This window comes from Puccinia triticina, chromosome 5A, assembly GCF_026914185.1.
Source record: "Puccinia triticina chromosome 5A, complete sequence".
NCBI classification, from domain to species: domain Eukaryota; kingdom Fungi; phylum Basidiomycota; class Pucciniomycetes; order Pucciniales; family Pucciniaceae; genus Puccinia; species Puccinia triticina.
In genome coordinates, this window is record NC_070562.1 from 4,436,389 (window position 1) to 4,457,964 (window position 21,576).

The 21,576-nt window shown below is 49.7% G+C and overlaps 4 protein-coding genes across 4 annotated transcripts; 3 read left to right on the forward strand and 1 right to left on the reverse strand.

Moving 5' to 3' along the window:
• Positions 1–4,375: 4,375 nt before the first annotated feature.
• On the forward strand, positions 4,376–4,839 carry PtA15_5A546 (uncharacterized protein; the record flags this gene model as incomplete). The annotated part of the gene is made up of 2 exons (XM_053169319.1): positions 4,376–4,426; positions 4,501–4,839. 2 exons carry the CDS (start codon positions 4,376–4,378, stop codon positions 4,837–4,839), a joined length of 390 nt encoding a protein of 129 aa, XP_053020528.1.
• A 49-nt stretch (positions 4,840–4,888) lies between these two features.
• PtA15_5A547 (uncharacterized protein) lies at positions 4,889–5,351 on the forward strand (the record flags this gene model as incomplete). The annotated part of the gene is made up of 3 exons (XM_053169320.1): positions 4,889–4,970; positions 5,146–5,160; positions 5,236–5,351. The coding sequence occupies 3 exons, from the start codon at positions 4,889–4,891 to the stop codon at positions 5,349–5,351; spliced, it is 213 nt and encodes a 70-aa protein (XP_053020529.1).
• Positions 5,352–11,563: 6,212 nt separating this feature from the next.
• Positions 11,564–14,657, reverse strand: PtA15_5A548 (uncharacterized protein; the record flags this gene model as incomplete). Its single annotated transcript, XM_053169321.1, has 18 exons — positions 11,564–11,656; positions 11,726–11,898; positions 11,984–12,014; positions 12,084–12,149; positions 12,234–12,456; positions 12,533–12,622; positions 12,701–12,763; positions 12,842–12,951; positions 13,059–13,071; positions 13,143–13,217; positions 13,284–13,291; positions 13,365–13,638; positions 13,980–14,019; positions 14,084–14,171; positions 14,244–14,329; positions 14,396–14,444; positions 14,500–14,532; positions 14,598–14,657. 18 exons carry the CDS (start codon positions 14,655–14,657, stop codon positions 11,564–11,566), a joined length of 1,575 nt encoding a protein of 524 aa, XP_053020530.1.
• Positions 14,658–14,853: 196 nt separating this feature from the next.
• Positions 14,854–19,931, forward strand: PtA15_5A549 (uncharacterized protein; the record flags this gene model as incomplete). The annotated part of the gene is made up of 9 exons (XM_053169322.1): positions 14,854–14,889; positions 15,001–15,975; positions 16,041–16,078; positions 16,151–16,485; positions 16,601–17,342; positions 17,399–18,053; positions 18,141–18,228; positions 18,313–19,572; positions 19,894–19,931. 9 exons carry the CDS (start codon positions 14,854–14,856, stop codon positions 19,929–19,931), a joined length of 4,167 nt encoding a protein of 1,388 aa, XP_053020531.1.
• Between the last annotated feature and the right edge of the window lie 1,645 nt (positions 19,932–21,576).

The following is a 21,576-nucleotide window of genomic DNA, read 5'->3' on the forward strand; positions in this document are numbered from 1 at the left end:
CTATTACCCTGTAATCAATTGGATGGTGTCTCCACTTGATGGCCAGTGCACACTGGTCATTGAGAGAAGAAAACCTTCATGTGATGGCCTTACAAACTGGTCATTGAGCAGAGGATGTCTCAAATCAATGGCTAGTAATATACATGGCCATCAAGTGAAGCTCTCCAATCCGTTGCCAGTACCCAGGCTCATTGATTGGAGTATGTCTCAACTTGATGGCCTTCCAAACCACCATTGAGCGGAGGCTTTTGCCACTCAATGCATGTGCATAGTGGTACTCAATTGGAGGGTGTATCCACTTGATTTCCAGTACACACTGGCCAGTGGAGGATCCCTGTGGGTGCCAGCATGAGCAATTGATTTGAGAAAAACAATATTTGAGTTTAACTCACTGGAACACACAAGATTGGATATGGAACAACTCAGTATGAGTTCATATTAGAATTCTATGAATTGAATGATTTAAAACCAGAACCAGAACTGTAGAAAACAAGTTAGAATAATAGAAATTTAACAATAAGGATAAGAAACCGTACCAGCTGAGACAGACAATAATGTATGTAAATAGTTCAGGCTTAAAGAGAAGCTTTAAGAAAGGAACAAGGCTAAACACGATGAGAGTCAGTAAAGGAAAGCGCAATAAGAAGATTTTGATGTTCTTTTTCTCACCAAAGAACTCAGAATTGATGGCGACAGAGTTCGAGAAGGGAGGACTTGCGGCAATTGATTGAAGCCGATGCAAGTCAGGATTTGACTGAAGAGATAGGAGTCGAGTTTGAATGATTGAGTCGAAGAGGAGATCGCCGATCAAGGTCAATGGACAACGGAGAAAATAGAAATAGAACTGGGTGAGAAGGAGACGACGGAAGAGGATTTTAAGGATGTTTTAGGGTTAGATACAAGATTGATATCGCGTTGATGAAGTTTAGTACGAAGTCAATAAGTAGCCTTCACTTGAGGATGACATTCAAGTGAAGGAAGAAAGTCGAATGGATGAAGGTGTGAGATGGAGGTGGAGTGTTGACTTTAGTTGCGGAAGAGAAACGAGATCGGAGAGGAAGGAAGGAAGGAGATTGAACCAGATAGAATCGGAGCCAATGACGTGATTGTGCAACAGCTGAGAGTAAATCGGAATTGCGTCATCAACCGACGATCCGGGGAAAAAACGTGTACGAGATGACTAAGGTTCAAGTCATGCAAAGGCCAGCAGCGCAAGCTGCTTGTCTAGCGTTTCGGAGCCAGAATTCCAACAGTTCAGTATAAACATACAGCTGAACCACAATAAAGTTACGCATGAGGGAATGGTTCACATCTGGCAGACTTCCAGGGAGAAATTACAGTCTGGCACTCTCTAGAGAGTGCAACCAATCCCTCCCTGGTGATGTGTTTATCATAAATCCCAAAAAGCTCAAGATATGTTAGTGGTACACAAAAAGATACACGTGTAAGTTTGTGTGACACATTCTTTAGTTGCTGAATTTTTTCACAAAATATACCAAGTTCTGGGAAACGTCCAGTGGAAAAAACCTCATATTAATCAGGAGTTGTGTATGACTTCAGAAAATATCCCCAAAATCATTTGTTTACATATGGCTGAACGTTGTAAACAATTTTTGAAGGGTCCACCTAATCCCCTGGCTCTGCATGAGTACTCAGGTTGGCATCACTTAGCTCAGTGATGAAAAATGTGACACACCAGCACACATGTGTAAATTTGTGTGACAAATTCTTCAGCTGCTAAATTTTGTCCCAAGGGAGTTAGAATTCTGGGACAAGTCCAGGGGAGCCTCAGATTACCCATGGTTTCTGAATGAATTCAGAAAATCTCCTCAATAGGATTTCTGTACTGATGGATGAAAATCAGATACAATTATCAAAATATTCAGCTAATTTGCCACTGGGATTGCGGGGCACTCATCTTGGCATGATGTGGCTGGGTGATGGTCTACATGTCACACAAAAGTGCGCGTGTACGTTCATGTGACACAATGTGTCACAGAAACCCGCACATTTTACATGGTTTTGTGATAGTTGGCCCCACAGCGCCAAAGTCAAAGCGTAGTACCAGAGCAAAATCAGACCTCCCACTAGAGCTGACACTTGTACCCGCGGCGGGTCTGGGTACATGCCTCAATTTTGACCTAGAATGGACACCGACACCCGCTGGAAGTTACCTGCGTACTTCCATGGGTACCCGCCCACAGGTACCTAGTACCTGCCAATGGGCACTAGGGGCAAGCAGAGCTGTGCAGAATGGCAATTTGTGCGCGGTTAACTGCCTGAATTTGGACCCAGACTGGATACCCGCACCTGCACCCGGCGCATACCTGCGCACTTCCACGGGTACCCGCCCGTGTACCTGCCAACGGGTACTAGGGACCAGCTCTACCTCCCACAGTATCACTACACTCGATCCAAAGTTTTAACCATGTGTAATATAAACAAATTAAAAAGAACTGGCAGCTTTTTGGTGTGTGCCCTTAAAATAAATACAAAAACAGATTCAGAGAAAACTACTGGGTATGGGTTTCCAAAGAGGTCAAAAATCATGATAATTGAAATATTAGGAACCTCATTGGTCAAGCTTGAGGATCAAGTAAACCTTATCATTGAATTGGCCTGGTTTCAGCATAGGTATGGCATACATTTACACAGACATTGCACCACACATTTGGTATGATTCCAGTTCTTATAAACTTACCTTGTGGCAGACATGAAATTGCCTTCCAACCAGCCTCTAACTGAGATCCAACCAAATCTATGACTGAGTTCAGAGATGGCACTTGCACACAAGTGCTGAGGAAACTCCCATGGTGATTCAAATGTGATGGGAAGTCCCCCACTCAAAGTTTTGTGACCTTATTGTTGACATGTGTACGTTTACTAATATCACCTGTACTCCAAATCTCTGAGTCCGGTGATTTGCACAAAAAAGCGCAGTTCGTGATGCGGAGACTACAGCTGAACAAAATTCTCCACAAGAAGGCCTATATGAGAGTTTCATCCAGCAAACACCAAATCATTTACAGAAAATATAAGAATGGAAATAGTGGAAGATGTTGGAATATATGCTTCAAGCCCCATTTGAGTGGCCAAGCTATATGATCTAATATCCAAAAATCACCAGTAAGCCCAACTGTGTGTTTAGCTCAGTGGTATAAGAGCAGCTCTCATGAATGTAGAAGGTTGTGGGTTCAAATCCCACAACACACAATTCTTTTCACCTGGGTAATTTCAACACATTATCAGTACGGATGTTCTCAGTGAATTGAATTAAAGTTGGCTAAACCCTGTGAATACTTGATATTCATGCTTTCATTTGCATATGCAATATTCAATTTCATGATTGTTATGAATTAATCATTATCTATGATGCATGACACACCTACATGATTTGCATATGCAATATTCATAGTTTGTTCATGGTGCATGAAGCAAGGGGGTGTGTTGGAATATATGCTTCAAGCCCCATTTGAGTGGCCAAGCTATATGATCTAATATCCAAAAATCACCAGTAAGCCCAACTGTGTGTTTAGCTCACACAGCGGGCAATTGGGTGTCGCACGCAGCCCGCAGCAACACCCGCGTAAAGGGGGTCCCCTTGGCTCAGGTGTCGCTGCGGGCTGCGTGCGACATCAGATTGCCCGCTGTGTCAGTGGTATAAGAGAAGCTCTCATGAATGTAGAAGGTTGTGGGTTCAAATCCCACAACACACAATTCTTTTCACCTGAGTAATTTCAACAGAAGACTTCCTATTGAGCCTGGGAGCCTCCCAGATCTTAATTTACACACTCAAATTCTTAATTTTTGACAAAAAGGGAAATGTTTTCCTAACCCTATGGTTCATTAATTACATGTGCACTGCTTGAGTTTTTGATCCAAGTTTATTGAAATCACACAATCCTGGTACCTCAGATCTAAGTTTCTGCATGTGTTCTTTAGCAAAAAGCACACCTAGCTGTTGAATTTAATCCCCAAACACTTCAATGAGCACCTTGGATTGACCCCCCAGCCCGTGCCGCCGCAACACGCAAAAAGGGATCGGTCATTTTGGAAATCAAGGAGGGCCTAATCAATTCATTAGGGCAGCTCCAGGGAGGGGGTAGGACAAAAACGGATCTCCTGGGGGGGGGGGGGCTTTGAGCCCACCACCCCCTCCTTAAATACCCCAAAGCCTTTGACACAATCCACACACACATCACACCCGTTGCCGTCTGTTGAGCTGTTGGATCTTCACTCCCGCCGTTTCTACCCCAACCGCCTCCGCCTTGGTGGTGCCACAAACCTCCAAACTCACCTACCCCAGCTTGACATACCGACAACCAATCAGCCACTAAACCAGACCCTGGCAGCCACTCCGCATCTCAATGGCCACATGCATCATACTACGCTGGCAGTGTTTCACCCCTGCGTTCGCGGACCATTTGTGAGTCTTTGTCTTCGCTCGGCTTCCAATTAGCTACATCTGTACAAAAAACTAACCCACCCTCTGTTTGCCAGAATAACCTGCTCAAGTTGCTGGACGAGGACGCTAAAGCAGGCTGCAGTCAACTGCTGAGCCATCCACCACCCCATTGGATCAAGAAACAAGCGGCCCCGACCAAGCCCATTCTCCACCTGCCCTCCAAGGACGACCAACAAGCTAGCCCAACCACCCGCAAAGGACAGCCCGAGCCACCCGCCCTCCTTGGCCCTCTCTCTGTTCCATTCCCAGCCCCATCCGACCGAGCCGGCGAAGGAGGAGGACGACGTGCTGCCGGAGTACCTCCACTCGGAAGCCCTCCCCGCCTTGACCAGAAAGCCAGCAGACGAGAAACATGCCGTTGTCAGCACCTTTGACCTCTTCTCCATCGGCATCGGGCCCTCCTCCTCACACACCGTTGGGCCAATGAGGGCCACTAAAATCTTCAATAACAACCTCAAGGAGGCCGGCGTCCTGGATTGCGTCAAAACTCTCAAAGTCGCACTCTGTTCGTCCCCTCCCTCTCTCCTCATTCACTTCCTCACTCAGTTATGCACTGCAGCTGACATTAGGACCTGTCTTTTCCCGTGGTGCTCTGGGAGGACCATTGCAATTGTCCGTTCAGATCCACCTCCCACTTAAACTTGATCACTCCACAACCACTAACCTCTTGCTTTCTGTAGATTCCTTCATCAATGGTCAGTCTTCTACCCCCAACCATTGTACTGCCTTCTCATCTCACAGCCTTAACCTCATCCTAACTACATGGAAAGCCTTTGGGATCTTCACGAACGCCGCTGGGGCCAATATCCAATGGTGGATTGACCCGTTGGGTGCAATGCTTATCTCCCTTGCCCTCATCATCCTGTGGGGTGTCAGCATCACTTGAGAAGTCCGTCCCCTTCCTCCCTTCTTATTCTCCCTAGCCATCTCACGCTCTGATGGTTGATCCTCTTTCCCCCTCACTCTTGGAAGTGATGGCGGTTATTGAAGATGTTCTAATGTTTTTATCTTGTTACTGCTGCCGTTACTGGTAAGGGTTGTGCATTACCAATAATTTTTTCTCCCTTTTTTCTTTTGTGCAAATATGGTTTTTTCCTGCAGGTGGGTGGTGATTTGGACTTGATTCCTTGAAGGGAGTAGTTTACATTGAGTTCAACACAATCATGACTGTTGAGCAGAAATAACAAAGTGAGAAGAAATAACAAATCCTGTAAAACCACTATGTTTTGATACATGTGTTTTCAGTCATACCTGTTTCATCAATTCAAAGGTAATGATACAAGTACTCCTGAGTCAATCATAATACATTAGTTTTTGGATTTTCTTAATCTTCAGTTTAAAAATGGGCTGTGTCATGAGGTCATTTAGTTTTAAACAGTGGGTCAGTGTGAACAAAGGTTTGTTTAATGTAAAGGGGAAGAACAAGTGTGGTAAGAGGCAAGAGTGGTGATGAATGTTTGGTCTGTACCTGGATTCATACCCCAACCAAGGTGGTGCTGGCACCACTTTGCTTGTTTCTGTGGACTGACAGATGATGCCAATTGGCCCAGTCTGATTCCGGTTTTTGTTTTCTCAAGCTGTGGTGCCCTGGTGGCCCCTTTGAGGAATCTGACCTTTCATTGGCCCCATCCAAGTTCATGAGCAGTAGATATTCACATTTTCCATTAGCACCAAAGAGTAGCGGGTCTCTTGCCCCCTACTTATTATAATAAAGTCCAAATCACCACCCACCTGCAGGAAAAAATCATATTGGCACAAAAGAAAAAAGGGAGAAAAAACTATTGGTAATGCACAACCTTTACCAGTAACGGCAGCAGTAACAAGACAAAAACATTAGAACATCTTTAGTGTTATTGTATGAGTCCAGTGTTTTCCCAATCCAAGTGTTCACATTTCTTGCGGGTTGGGTAAAATGAAAATCTTGTGTGGTTCACTACATTCAAACCCAACAGAAAGAGGCTTTTTAAAGATTTTGACTTGAGAAAAATCAAAGTGGTTGGGTCCAACCCCCCCCTCAAAAAAAAAAACAAAGGAAAGAAAGAAAGAAAAAGAGAAATAAAAATTATAAAAGAATAATAATAATAATGGCTAAGCTGTCACTGGACTAAAACTGAAAGAGGAGCTGAGAAGGACCAAGGAAATACATGCAATGACCAGGATGGCCTCTGGAAGGTAAGATATTGGTGATCTGATGACTGGGGCTAGAAGTTAGCGGGTACTAAGATGGGAAAAGTTCCCCAAAACCTGCAGCGGCGTAGCCGCCTTGGCCTCTAGTAGGTGTCCTAATTTAGGATTTAGAGGGGCATCTAGAGCTCTCTAAATGACGACGGGAAGTCATCCAGTTAGGCAATGACGGCGGGCACTGCAAGACCTCCGAATGTTTTGCCTGCAAATACAGAGGGGCTTCAATAGGTTGGTTGCGTAACATGTTTCCAAACTTTTCCCGCTGTGATCTTACGAGCATACACTTTATCTGAATTATGAGTTCTTCAACATCGATATCGATCTGCATTTGTATTGACAGAGCGCTTATTTACTGCGGAAGCCGTCATCCTCCGCAGAGATCCCATCAGCTATTTCTTGGACTGATGGCCTAACATGTCTCCAAATGTTTCCCGCTGTGATCTTATCAGCATACACCTTATCTAAAATATCAGTGCTTTAACCTCAATATTTTCTAATTTACGTACTGATAGAGGGCTGATTTGGCGCGGAAGCTGTTGTGCTTCGGGCAGACATCTTGCCTATTTCTATGATTGACAGCTTAAACATGATTGAACCCAGGCTATACTCTGTTTCAGCGAGAAGATATATTCTGAGCGAGTGTCTCCTGCTAAAGATGTGATCTATAAATTGCGGTCTTCCGGAACAAAATCAGCTACTGAAAACCAAATCTTGCTCAATAAGTTTTGGTATGCTTAACACCCCAGGGGCCATGGGTATTGGCATCGCAGAGCATGTATCTTTTCAAAATCATGATCTATCAGAATTTTTTCTACCATCTGCTGGTATAATTCCACTGCCGTCGACCATCTTCTATTGTCACAAATCTCTCAGTTTTGAACCTCACCGCAGTGAGGAACAGACGCGCCACACACTCATTCAACGGATCAAAGCCCTCAACCTTGAGCCTTAATTTGGCAACGGTTCGCGAGCAGAGGCGAAAGCTGTTTCCCCATTTATTGAAAGGCTCAAATCTCGCAAATTTAAACCTAGCCATGAGAACGGGTCGAGGAGGCAGGAGGAGACGGTCCCTGAGTCCGCACTTCTTCTAGCCGGCGGGCGCTCAAGCCACTTGAGCCTTTATCACCATAATCCCACAAAGATTATCAAGGAAACATACCAAGAGGAATTAGATTTTTATACTCATTTGGCACCCAAACTCGATACCTTGTTAGAAGAACCTTATAGGGGCAGTTGGAGACCTTCAATTCATAGTTGGGAAAAATCTTTAGTGAAAAGAGTGCGCACCTTCTTTCCTTACTCATGTGATTGCATGTCAAAACTGATTTGCCTGTTTGATCAAAAATTTATCAACTGAAATTTTACCAAACAAGGGCGGAAGGGATCAAGCTTTTATTGTTTTAGAGAATATAGCTCCAGTATCCCTTGAAAGAAATGTTAGTGAAGACCCTGAATACTTTTGGCATCCTAATATACTGGATATTAAGTTGGGAAGAAGACTTTATGGGGATAAATCAAAGCCTCTCACCATAGTCCGTAAAAAACGACTTGCAATTACGACTACGTCAAATGAGTTTGGTATGCGTCTAACTGGTGCTCAGGTAATTGATTTCTCCCATCTCAAAATGTTTTTTTCTTTTTTTTTCATAATGAATACACTAGCATTTCCAGCTAGTTTATGAAACTTATGTAGATTATTCTTGACTTTATACAACCAAAATAGATATGGGACAATAGTCAACAAAAATATGAAGCAATTCCAAAAACATATGGTCATTATATTCAGAAAGAAGATTTGCCTCAGAAATTCAATCATATGTTTCCAGTATCTGATATAGGTTCAAGTCATGATGAGGAGAGTCAACTGAGAAGCTCCCTGGGTGGTTTACCCAAAGAGATGGTGAAAAGGGTTCTTGAATCCCTTATTCACCAAACAAAGATCTTGATCAAGAATGTGTCCAAGTTTAAGTGGCGTTCATATAACACCAGTTTGTTAGTTGTTTATGAAGGAGACATTGAAAGAATGAAAACTATGGATATAGGATCTTCAACACAACAAACCCAAAAACTTTCTGATGTCAGACTGATTGACTTTGCTCATGCTAGTGAAGCTGATACAACAGACTCAGGAATAAACCTAGGTCTACAAAGTATTCTTAATCTTTTTGAAAACCTTTCTCTTCAGCTCTCCAATTAGTTCATCACTACAAGAAGTAGAAAACTACAAATACTTTCCATGTAGTCAAAAATAATTTCCAGGGAATGTTGGTCACTTCCCTCATTTATCCTATTTCCCACATATCTATTGAAGTCAGCATCTAGAGGTTCATTTTTACACCCTCAATTTCACATGTGATATATCCTGAAGAGTAAAAAAGTGACTGTGAATTTTATTTAATCAAATGTACAAAAGCCCAAAATGAAACTTTGGAGGACTTCCTGTTGATCAATAGAAAACAGACCGTTTTCTATTTTCTATTTCTTAGCATAGAAACTACTTTTGCACCCCTTTGAAAATAGAAATCAGAATTTACCTGGTATTCTAAACTGAAGGGAATTCCTCCATTTATTCTTTGTGATTCCCATGTTACAATCATAAATTCCCCAACAATATTCATATATATCTCTTCCAAATAAAAAAAAGCAAAAACAGAAAATAATAATTTTCAGACTGGTTCACATGTTTTTTTTTTGCTGAGAACAAAGAGGTAACTTGCAAACTTGCAAGCCATGGCCAATGTGTCCAACCAACAGTCAAAAATTCAACAGGATCCCAGTAATGGCTGATATGGGGTATTGTATTGTTTTTCCCATACATAAGAATTTGATACCATGTATTGTATAAAAAAAAGTGATACATTACCCCATATTGTATTGAAAAAATAATACAGTGTAGATCCCCCCCCCCCCCAATACACAGAGTATTAGATTGTCAAAGACCCAATACATGTGTATTGGATTGGCAAACCACTAGTACCATCCCTGATCCCCAACCTTTGGGGCCAAAGTTTCATACTCAGACTGCTTTTTTTACATATTTTCCTGCAGGATAAACCACAAATAAGGTGATTGGTCAATCTCTACATCCAAATATAACAAACGGTTCCATCACCCATTGACCCTACCCTTGGAGTGCCATGTGCCAAGCTTGTTTGATGGAACTAGCCATCTAGTCAAACTTCAAAATCACCGCTGTGAAGCCTTCAATGTGAAGCCAGCAAAGAGAATCAGTACTGGAGGGATCTCTCTTTGGCCCAGTATCCCCAGCAACGGACCAATCTATTGAGTCAACCACCAACTCTCAACAGGGCCAGCTTACCCACTCTCAACAGGGCCAGCTTACCCACTCTCAACAGGGCCAGCTTACCCACTCTCAACAAAGCGGTCCTTGTTTAGATTCAACCTCTGGCCGCCCCGAGGTTCCAATCAGGATTGACTTCATCTTCTTTTTCCCCGCTTCCCCCCACCTTCTCCTAGCAACTCTTACAAGCAAGGAACCCTCATCTCTGATCCCCCACCATACATAAAAATCAGCCCTGATGTGGGTAATTTGATTGTAAATTGGCCAACTCATAATTACAATGTTGGTAGCTTCAAAGCTGCTGTGATTTCCTTGATTTGAAACAATGAAGACAAGGACACTGAAATCTTTGTTCAGGAACTTGAGGACAATGGGAAGATCACTTGGTACTTGATCATCCCACATGGAGGCCCCTCTGCAGAAGCCCAGAAAAGCAACTTGACTCTCTGGAAATATTCAGGCAATTCCTCATGGCTGCCAAGGGTACTGCAGAAAATAACCAGACTCTCTGTCAATTAGTGCAGCAAGATACCAATTTCATTGCTAACGTAAGTGTTATTTTTTTCTACTTGAAGCTGCTATGACTCATTATCTCTATTTTTGGACAAATTACAGAAAGTACCAGCATACAAACACTTCAAGACAGATTGCAATGGCGGAGCCTCAATTTCTACTGCAAATCCCACCAATGAACTCCCTCAAGGTGCCCGGTCAGCCACCTCTACTGTCAAATTGGTCAACTAGCTCAATGATATTCACGGCCCCGCGCAGCACCTCACTAGAAGTCATGAAGGCCATGTTTACATCAATATGGAAAACCCCAATCTTTATTTTCACTTGAATGTGGTTCAAGGAACCTTGTGGGCCAGGGCAATTGTAAGTTTAATTGTTTTTGAAATTTTTGATTATTTACACTGATCTGACTGTGCCTTTTGAAGAAAAAAATCCTCTAGTAACCCTGTGCCTGGTTCTTCCAAAGTCAAACCAGTTCCAGTACAAGACCAAGGGGGATGAAACACTGCGCCCGCCTCCCCTTGCTTCATTGGCACCGGTCCCAGTTGAAAATCCATGTAACTTCCCCGCAATGTTCTTCAGCCCAATGAACATGCCAACCACCTCAATGAATATGCCCACTGCCAAAGCTCCAATGACCCATGTTGTATTTTTTATTGAATTAATCTGTGATTATATCACCTATATTTATGTTGGTGCCAAACAGGGCCTAACTCTTATTTAAAATTTATGTTGTTGAACCTCAATTGAATCTGCAGCCAGGAGTCTGGATTGCTTCAGACTAATTCATCCTTGCTGGACTCAGCCAGAGGCCATCTGCCATCAACTCCTCATTAATGATCTCTCCTGGTGATGCGCACGTGGGAGCTCGAGCTGGGAAGACAATGTAAGACCTGCACATGACATGGGCTCTGGATATACACCCACAAGCTTGTTCGTAGTCCTGGGATAGACATTGATCTACTGATCTAGTCATCCCAAACCTACCACTCTCTCTTCCAGCCAATAATTTATGCACAACTCTAGCAGGGCACTGGCGCTATTCTTCTGCTAATGGTTTGCGTTCCACTTCCCAGAGCCTTTTCAGGGATGTGCGAGAATCACAGACGACTAGGGCGCTTAGGCGCAGAGGAAGCATGGGAATCGATCCACTTTCCGAGGACAGCGGAGACATGATCGCGACAGACAGGATCCTTCCGAACGCCGCGGCACCCGATCAGCATTATTGAGCACAAGCGCAGAAGAGGGGGCGCCGACTTTACCTGGTGCATGAAGTGGTTCCCGCCGCGGACGACATGCGAGCTCAGATTGGCCCCGGGGAACAAGGCCGCTTTGGAGCTCTCGGTGAACAGCTCCGGCGGGAAGGCCGTGTCGGCCGAGGCGCCGAGATACAGACACGGGATGTCCGCTGGATATGTCGCCGGCAGACGCGCCGCTGGAAGACCACGAACACCCAAAGTCCGGCACACGTTTCAGCGGGTCTTTGTATACTGCAGACTGGTCCAAAAGAAACGGCTCGCCTTGCTCATCCCTGTGATCTATCTCGCGCGTCTGCAGAAAACAGACACAAATTAGCTCACTCTCGTTATGGCCAAGTTCCGCAGGGGCACAGAGACTTGCTTTGTACCAGCTCAAAGGGCCGAGCAGTCCGCCTTTCTCAAACTCATCCAAGAAGTAGCTGATTTCCTATACGAATTCGGGTAGGATGTGAGTTCAACAAAAAAACAAGGGGCGCTGATGATGAAAGCTATAATCGGGGGGTGAGCGTACCGGGTCCTGAACGTCGATCTTCTCGAACTGGTCGCGGATCTCATTGACTTGTCGTTGGAGGACATCCTTCCCAACGAACGACTGCTCCTTCAAGCTTGCAAACCGGTCCAGGAGGGGCCTCTCCAGGCCGCGATCGGTGTGCAAATAGAGCAGGAGCAGCACCGTCCTGCGGTATCGGTGGATCTCCTCGCTGTGCTCTGGCGACATGAAGTACAGCTGGTAGCTACATCCCCCCTTTGGTCAATTCTCCCTTTTTTTCTTTTTGATATGTAAGCACTCATAACTTGACAGGAAATTACCCAAGATGTGGGAGACGCTGCTGGATGATTCTCTCGAAGTCTGGAGGCGATTCTCCGCGCTTAGCAGGCCGAGAGGGCGGGACACATATCCTATTGATTGATTGGCCATAGTCAGTCACTCTTGGTCCTGCAACAAGCCAGAGTGGGGATGGATGATGGACTACACACGTTGCCCAGCATATGACTTTCTCCGGGAAGTACTGGACGAACCGGAACGCGAGCGCGGATCCCCTACACCGAAGACAACCAGAGTGTTCAGCTCTTTGCTTAAGAGAGAAAAAGAGAAGACCTGGTCGAAGGCGGGCTGACCAGTCATGTCCCACGACAACAACCTTCTCTATGTTCTCGTGCTCGAGGATTTCGGACAGCGCTTTGCAGCTGTTGAGCTTGGAGTATGCCTGGACGTCAGCCGGCTTGGACTGTCCCGATGGCCATGGCACAGAGGATCGGGGCCCAGTTGTGCAAAGCAGGAGCCCGTCAGGTTTTGCTGAACTGTCTATGTAGGTGGCCGATGAGAAGCGCTTACACTCCCGCCGTAGCTGGATTTGACCAGGGAAACAGCGCTCAGTTTTGGGGGAACGGACAGCTGTGCAGGTAAGAGAGTAGATACCCCAGCAGATCAGGTGCGATGGCCCGATAGCCGCGCCTGGCGAGATCACAGATCTGGTACCTCCAACCGTACGCCCTGCGGGATATAGAATGCAGGATCAGAGCTGACTCGGAAAAAGAGAGTTGGAAACACGCGACTCACAAGTCGGGCTGGATGGAAGTGCGGAGAGCGTGCAGGATGGTCAGCCCGAGGCCGATTGAGTTGGAGAAGAGCAAGACTGACGAAGCCGTGCAAGAGCAAGACGACCGTTGCCGGATGGCCGTCCAAGGAATGGTCGATATACGCTAGCAAGACACACGTTAGTTCCTGGAGGCCGAGGCTGGGGCAGTGGGTGAGGGGACTGCACAGTATCGGTGTCCTGCGCGGACCACGAGGCTCTTGCGGCTGAAGCTTGCCGGGGCCAGTGGGGTCGCCATCTTCTCCGCGCTCGGCTGGTTGTTTGCTGGTTTTTTGGGGGTCGATTGCCGAGTTGGGGGATGACGTCACCGCCCGATGGCTGCCGCGCGGTGCATTCTCTCGGCAAGCTCCCCAGGGTTTTTTACTCTAGGTTCACACTGTGTAGCCCTAGTCGACATTGCTGAAGGATGGCCACCCAGCTTGGCTGCTTGGTGCCATACTCGATTGATGGGAGCTCAATAGATCCTTGTGGATATCAGTCGATGGTCTCTGGTTTTTCTGAGAATGTCCGTGAAGAGGATGTAATGGGTGTGTGCAGTTCTTATCAAGTGGGTGTTTTACACAAGCAGACTAGCACTGCTGCTATTTACTTCACAACAACGAAACTGAAGGAGAGAGAGAGAGAGAGGTTGGTTGGTTGGTGGGGTTCATTCCCCAAACAGCTTCTTGACTCGTTTCAAGACGCTATCTTTCTCCGGATCTGTGATGAAAGCACAACCGCATCAGCTCGAGAGTGACTGGCAGGTTTTGCAAGCGGGGCTGACCGTAGGGATGGTCCTTGGAGGGGATCTCGAGCAGTGCCGGGAATGCGGCCTCGTACTTGTCGACGGCGGGCCGGATCTTGTCGGCGACCTGGGGCAGCAGACGAGGCTGGGGATGAGCATGCAGATGGAAGCTACAGGGGGGGAGGGGGGCAGGACTGACGTGCTGGTTGATGAGGACGATGGCGATGTCGTCGCGCTGGGTGGTGAACTCGTCGAAGGCTTTCTGGATATCCGCCACCGGCGTTTCTGCGGCACACACACTCAGCTCAGGATGGTCTGGCAGCCATCAGGGGGGGAGGGGGGTGGACTGACTGGAGTCGACGACCATGAAGTTTTTCTTGGCGGCCGGGGTGACATGGCCCTAGACGGAAGAGATCAGTCGGCCTGCGTTGCTGGGGAAAGGGTGTTTTGCTTACGGTGCCGGCCAGCAAGAGCCCGGTGATGGAGTCCTGGATGGTGATTGTGATGTCAGTGTGTTTTGTGTGTGTGTGTTGGCTGGCTGTTTTCTGCTGACCTCGTCTCCGATGGTTGCGATCAGTGTGCGTTGGGATCCGCCCAGTCGAGCGTTGGCCATCCTGCAGTTGGTGGGCGAGTGAGTGTCATCTGGCAGTGGGCGGTGAGTTGAGTGCCGAGGCCCCGAGGATCCCCCGAAAACCCCGCCACCCCCGCCACCCCCGATGTGATCGAGTTTCATTCAGCCGGAGTGAGTCGGAGGAAAGAGCTCACTGCTAACTACTTGATTTTGTTTTATTTAAGGTTTGGCTGGAGCGATGCTGCTCAAGAAGATCTCCAAGAAACACCTGCGAGTAGGCGCACGCACCTGGAGACCACCCCCACCACGAGAACAGCGCATCCGACCAACAACAACAACAGAAACAACAACACCAGCAACAGCCATCCAAGAAACACCCAAGCAGGAAACACCCACCCAAGAAACACCCACCCAAGAACCAGAAGAACAGACCCCAGCACAACAGAACCACTCAGCATACTCACAATCCCTGAACGATGCCCACCAGCCGACTGGCTCCTACCGATCTCGCCCAATATCAGAATATAACCACCAGCCACCCACACAGAACGATCCCCAAGAATACCCAGCACTCGACCTACCCCAGGAGAACCGGTCTTGCCACAGCGACTACGCAAGAGAACAACTCAGGATCGCACAGGCCGACCATGAAGCCGCACAACAGAGGGTCGAAGAAGCCACTCGAAAGATTGCCGCCATCGAGCCCCCCTCCCAAGACACAGACGACCTCCTAGAGAACACCAGCATCAGCAGCAGGCCCCACCCACAGAGCCTGGCACAGGCCGAAGAACACCAGAGGCGGAGGGAAGAGATCATGAAGGCACAAGAACTACTGGATATCAGGGAGAAGGAGGTGAAGGCCAGAGAAGAACAGCTCGAACGGATGCTGCGGGAAGAGCACGAGAAGATCGAGGCGGACGAGCGTCGGAAGCAGGAGGAGGCCGAGGCAGTCGAGCGGCGGAGACAGGAGCAGGCCGAGGCGGACGAGCGCCGGAAGCAGGAGGAGGCCGACCGGCGGGCCCAAGAAGAGTCCAGACACCGGACCGAAGAAGAAGAGGAGCGCCGCCGGCTGGAGCGCGAGCTTGCGGAGATCCAGCGGAGGGCGGAGGAGGAGAACAGGCTGAACCGGCTCAAGTACGAAGAAGAGCTCCTCAAACGCACCGAAGAGGCGAAGAAAAAGGCCGAGGAAGAGGCCCGGAGTAAGCTCGAGGAAGACTATCGACAGCAGCGGCGCAGAGAGCAGGAGGCATTCATCGAGGAACAGCTCCTGGCCGTCAGGAAGGAGAAGGAGATCAGAGAGGCCGAGATTCATGCTCAAGCGCTAGCGCAGCAAGAGAGAGACCGAGCCGAGGCCGAGCAGGTCGGCCTTCCTCATTCTATAACACATAGTCAGCCCTACTGATAAGATTTGTCTTTTGTACATAGAATGCTGCCAAGAAAGCAATGAGAGATCGGTTCCTTGCGTCAGTCAAAAAAAAAAAACCCCTATCTCTCGCCGAAAAAGCAAATCAAGCTGATCGTATTTTCTTAAACAGAAAGCAGCTTGGCCTGGAAACCATGCGATCTCAGCAGAGCCAACGACGAGCGGAGCTATTCGCATCCGTCCACCGGACGGCAGTCCGGAACCTGAACCCGGTGTCGTATGCGGACGTGTACACGTCGCCGCTGATGAGCGGATACAGCACCTTCCCAGTGTGTCCGTCCCCGCCGCGGTCGCCCCATCTGGTGCCCGAGGAAGTGCGCAAAGCGGCGCGGGCCGAGCAGCAGCTGCAGGCCAGGCGAGCGCAGGCGGAGCGGGAGATGGTGGAGCAGACGCAGATGCTGCTGCTCGAGCAGGCTCGCCGGCGGGAAGCCGCGTCGGCGGGCGCACGCCAGCAACCGACCGACGCCTCCGCCCCGCCCCCTTCGCCCTCCAGACCTGGCACTGCCCCCCATCGCCGACAGGCCTCCGACTGTCGATCCCCGCTGCCTCCCGCACCCTCCAGCCAACGCTCAACCAGCAATACCGGGCACAATCGCGCCCGACAGCCGTCTGTCGATCGCCGTCATCATCGCCCGGCTCATCCTGACCAACCACACCCCAGCCGACCTCCGCTGGGTAACGACTTTACTGCCCAATCGCCAGCCCAGAGATCCCACCGCTCCAGCCATCCAGACCAAGCACAGGACCAGAGATCTCAGCGGTCTACCTGTCCCGACCAAGGACACTCCAGCCGATCTCCCCTTGTCAACGATCTTCCCGACCACGCCCATGACCACGGATCTCAACGCTCTGGTCATCCAACACATTCCAACCGACCTCCGCTTGTTAACGACTTTACTACCCAATCGCCAGGTCAGAGATCTCACCGCTCCAGCCATCCAGACCAAGCACAGGACCAGAGATCTCAGCGGTCTACCTGTCCCGACCAAGGACACTCCAGCCGATCTCCCCTTGTCAACGATCCTCCCGACCACGCCCATGACCACGGATCTCAACGCTCTGGTCATCCCGACCCAACACACTCCAACCGACCTCCGCTTGTTAACGATTTCACTACCCAATCACCAGGCCAGAGATCTCAACGTTCTAACCATCCCGACCAAGGACACTCCGGCGCCGCTCGACCACCCCATCCCGAGAATCCCACCCGAATGCCAGATTATACAGATTATAGACCACCAGCCCCACCCACAGTTCACAACAGGAGCTCCGAAAACCTATCCCGCCGGCAAAGGGCGCGTTCGGTAGACAGACGAGATGGACTGTCTCATGCCGACACAAGACTCACCCGATCCGCCAGGCCTGCCCAGCTCGACTATACGATGCCCAACCCAGACCCTGTAGCTCAAGCCGCCAACAGCTCGACCTCAAGCCAGGAAACCAGTGAGCTTGCTGCGCGTATCAAAGCTATACTCGAAGCACGAGAACTGCAAAAGAGAAAGCGGGAGGATGAGGAGATTGCGAAGTATGCCGCCGCCCGGGATAGAGCGAGAGAGCAAGTAATCCAAGACTGCACCCCCCCAGACACGAGCTGCACCGGAGAACCTCACTCCTCTGAACAAGACGGGGACTCCAAGGAGAGAGCCGCGCAAGCCGCCGCACACTTCATGAACAAGCAGCCATTCCCGACCCCAGCTCGAAGACGAAAAACCTCGATGCCCCATGCTAGCAGCTATCGCCACGCCAGCGCGTACCATCATCACCAACGCTTCAATTCGACCGAGACAGCCTCGGCCGGCCGCTCGGAAGCGATCAGCGAGTCTGACTCGACCGTCATCGATCATCTAGCTGGCTATCCGAACAGAGCCATCGCGAGAGAAATCGAAAGCTCCTACATACTCCAAATCGACCATCCTTCTCCTATCGCCTACTTGGAGGGCGATCCCCAGGGACTTCAGCTCAAAGCCAAAGGCAACCAGCTGGCTTGTAGGGACCTGCATCGAATCGCCGAAGACGTAAGTCTTTTACGCGCAACCATCAATTCAGCCGTTTGTTTGGACCGCTTAGCTCATCCCCCCATCTCGTTTTCCGATTCGTTTTAGCTTGGCGCGAAAGGTGCCATTGGTATACGCTTCCGGGACCCGGTTTTGGTAGACTCTTCTCGTGTCAACTTCTCCGCCCAGGGCATCGGTCAGTGTTCAGCTCTGTCATGTCTGTTTCAGAAGACGTATCAACATGCTCATTTACCATCGCCGTCTTTCTCTCTCTTCGCAGCTCTTGTCCCCGATACTGGTTCATCCTCAGGAAGGACTGGCTTGGATGGATGTACCCCCGAGCGGCAAGATGTGCCCCGACGATCTGATCCGCTCGATTCTACGACTCACGACCCCTCTTCTGTCTATCAAGGCCAGCGGCCGCCTCATACCCCACAGAGTGAACCTTTCGATCACTCCGAGTCGCTCAAAAGCTCGCCTCAGACCCCGCATCCCGCAGAAGACTTCCATTCCTCTGCCTCCCCCAAGCGCGATGAACCCGCGAAGGTGGACCGGGAAGTGCAAACGTCGATCGGCTCTGGCGCTGCGCCCAATCCGCACCCCCCGGCGACCCACACGAATCCCAACCCCTACGATTCCCACCACAAAGCTCCTGGTATACCTTCGAATCACCCCCGTGAGCGTTACTCACCGAGAGTGCTTGTGGAGGACATGTACTTCGACATCTCTAAAAGACCCGAAGGCCTGCCGATGCCCCCCCATTTGTTCACTCCTAAAGTCACCCTCCAGTCGCCTTCTGAACCCAGTGGCTACTCTCCTGCGTCGCAAGAGTTTGGGACCCCGTCGCCGGGCCCCTCGACTTCCCAGCAGCCCATCTCGCCTTCCGGAGCCCCCACTCTTCCCTTCCAGACCCCTTCTGAAACCACCTCGCCCACCAATCCAGATGATTCTTACTCCCCCGTCACCTCCAAAGCTTCTGGTATTTCATCACCCATCTCAACCTCCCACCAATCCTCCCCTCCTGCCCATCAAGCACCCCCTCCCCTCCCCAGAACAGTGCCCGTTGACACCCAACGTGCTGTGTTGCAGGATTTCGTGTCTGGTCATAGGCCTTCGAAGGCGCCTGTTGATCCGCCTACCTTCTCTGCCCCCTCCAAGCCCGTCGTCATCCATTCTTCGCCAGCGACGACCGCATATCCGCGCACGCCTCGAGTGGTCGTCCAGTCCCCCTCTGTTACCTCGTCGCCCATCGTCCCCGCTGGCATCTTTTCTGCCTCGCCGAAGACCTTCACTCACGACCCTCCGCCCCAGCAATCGTCTCGACCCCGGCCGGCCAACACCTCCCACAGCCGATCATCATCGGTCGCCCATCGAGGTGGGGCACGACAGGAGGACGGCGCGGCGCAGCCCCGCCCGCCCGTCGGCCGCGAGCCGCCGGCGTCCAAGACCCCGCGCCAGATCCCGTTGCCGCCCGAAAGCCCCTGGGAGAGGCCCTTGCCCCCGCCCACGCCCTGCGAGCTCCCGCTGCCCTCCTCGCCCAGTCTTTCGGAATCCGCCCGCCGATCACACCCCGCGCCCTCCTCCTCCTCCTCCGGCGCCCGACCCGACAAGGAGCGCGTCCCGAGCAGATTCTCCAGCCCTTGGATCGGCGACGAGTGGGACATCCTCCGCGACAATCTCGCTGCCATCCATAAGCCCCTCACGCCCGAGCCCCTCCCCGCCTTCCGGCTCCCCCGCCCCCCCGGCCGCGACTCTCCCACCCACGCCCGTGAGTCCTCCCCCCCCCCCCCCCCCCTTTTCTTAGTCTCGCCCCGCCCCCAGGGACTGACTGGTTGTTGTCATGTCGCGCGGCTCGCGCTAGTGCCGTTTATCCGCTTCGACGACCCCTGTCCGAATTAGAACCTCGTCTCTATCGCTGGCCCTCCCATCCGGCCGGCCTCAAACACCTCCCTGCCATCCTGACTACCCCGCCGCAAACGCCGTCCATTGTCACCTCCTCCCGATAAATATACGATCGATTTCTTGCACAAAAACAACTTGTTTCGAAGTTGGATATATATCCATGCTCCTTGTATATGTACTACTATTACGTGCATTCTGCACTTTTATTTATGTCGTCGGGGATGGTATGGGACGGTATGGTTAATAGCCCTTTTCCCACACACACACGCATTACACACACTACACACATACATACATGCGGATTTCTTTGTTGGATCTCGGGTCTCTCGGTGCGCGTTTATGTTGTGACGGCGCCGGCTGTAGCCATTCTAGACACAGGAGGGCATGTTTTACACGCCCCAAACAATGGCAAACAACGGGAAAGGGATTGCAGTATTTGGAGATTTTGTCTATGCTGATTCATCAGGAAGTCATCCTCTACTGACGGGACGGGAGGATGCAAGAATCAATGAGATTATCAGAAAATTATTGTGCAGTTTGCTGTTCACATCAAGACTCAGCCCTACACCACGGGTGCAAAAAGACATTCCGAAGCCGGATTGGTATGGAGGCGCTGGACCGACAAAAACTGCCATATTCGTGTGTTTTTTTGGTGAAATGCTGGTGAATCGACGACGAAATGGACAAATGAACCCACAACGCGGCCATTGTTATGCTTTGAGAGCGACAATCCGGCCATTTTGGTGTCGGTCTGATGGTGCCTCTGGCCCGACAAGACAGCCACCAAGGCTCTGAGCGGACATTCCTAGCCAACCATGGTGCCTGCGCCGACATGCCTAGGTAAAAATGGCTCTGAACCAGAAATGCTGCTCAGTCATGTTTCATGGTTTGACTCTAGCCGTTGAGGCAAGCCAATCCTGGTCTACCCAGAAAGCCAGCAACCATCAATCACAAGGCTGTCGCACCTCAAGACTAAAATCACATACCTCTGGCCCCTTGTCAGCAATGCCCAAGGCCCTCAACATACCCTGGATAATGATATTTCCTCTTGTAAACTCCCCCCTCTTGGATAAACCCTCTCCCAACGGTGGGCCGCTACGCTAAACTACGCTATTTTAGCCCTAACGTTTAGCGTAGCGGCAAAAAGCGCTGGCCTTTTTTGAATAGCGTTAGGGCGCTGTTAGCGCCGCTACGCTACGCTAATTTTTTTTGGCGCTAACAGCACACCAATTTTTGTTTAGCGTTAGCGCTACACTACAGCCGCTATGTTGCGCTACGTTGCTTTTAGCGGAAAAAAGGCCTTTTTTCCTCAAAATGCGCTGTAGCGCAGCGTAGCAAACGCTCTTTTGCGCCCTGCATGCTTAGTGTTAGCGCCATTGCGCAAATCTGCGCTAATGTTACGCTAAAAGCTAAAATAGGATTGCACCCTGTGCGCGTAGCGTTAGCGCAGATGCGCCCGAATGCACTAACACTACACTAAAAAATAGTGCATTTGTGCTGCGCTACGCTACGCTAACAGCTATGGTTAGCGTAGCTGACCCACTGTTGCCTCTCCCTAGTATCAAACATCTACCCAGATCACATGTTACCCCTTTCTTCTAGTGTTTCCTTAGAGCCATGTCAGACACTCCTCCCCACCCAA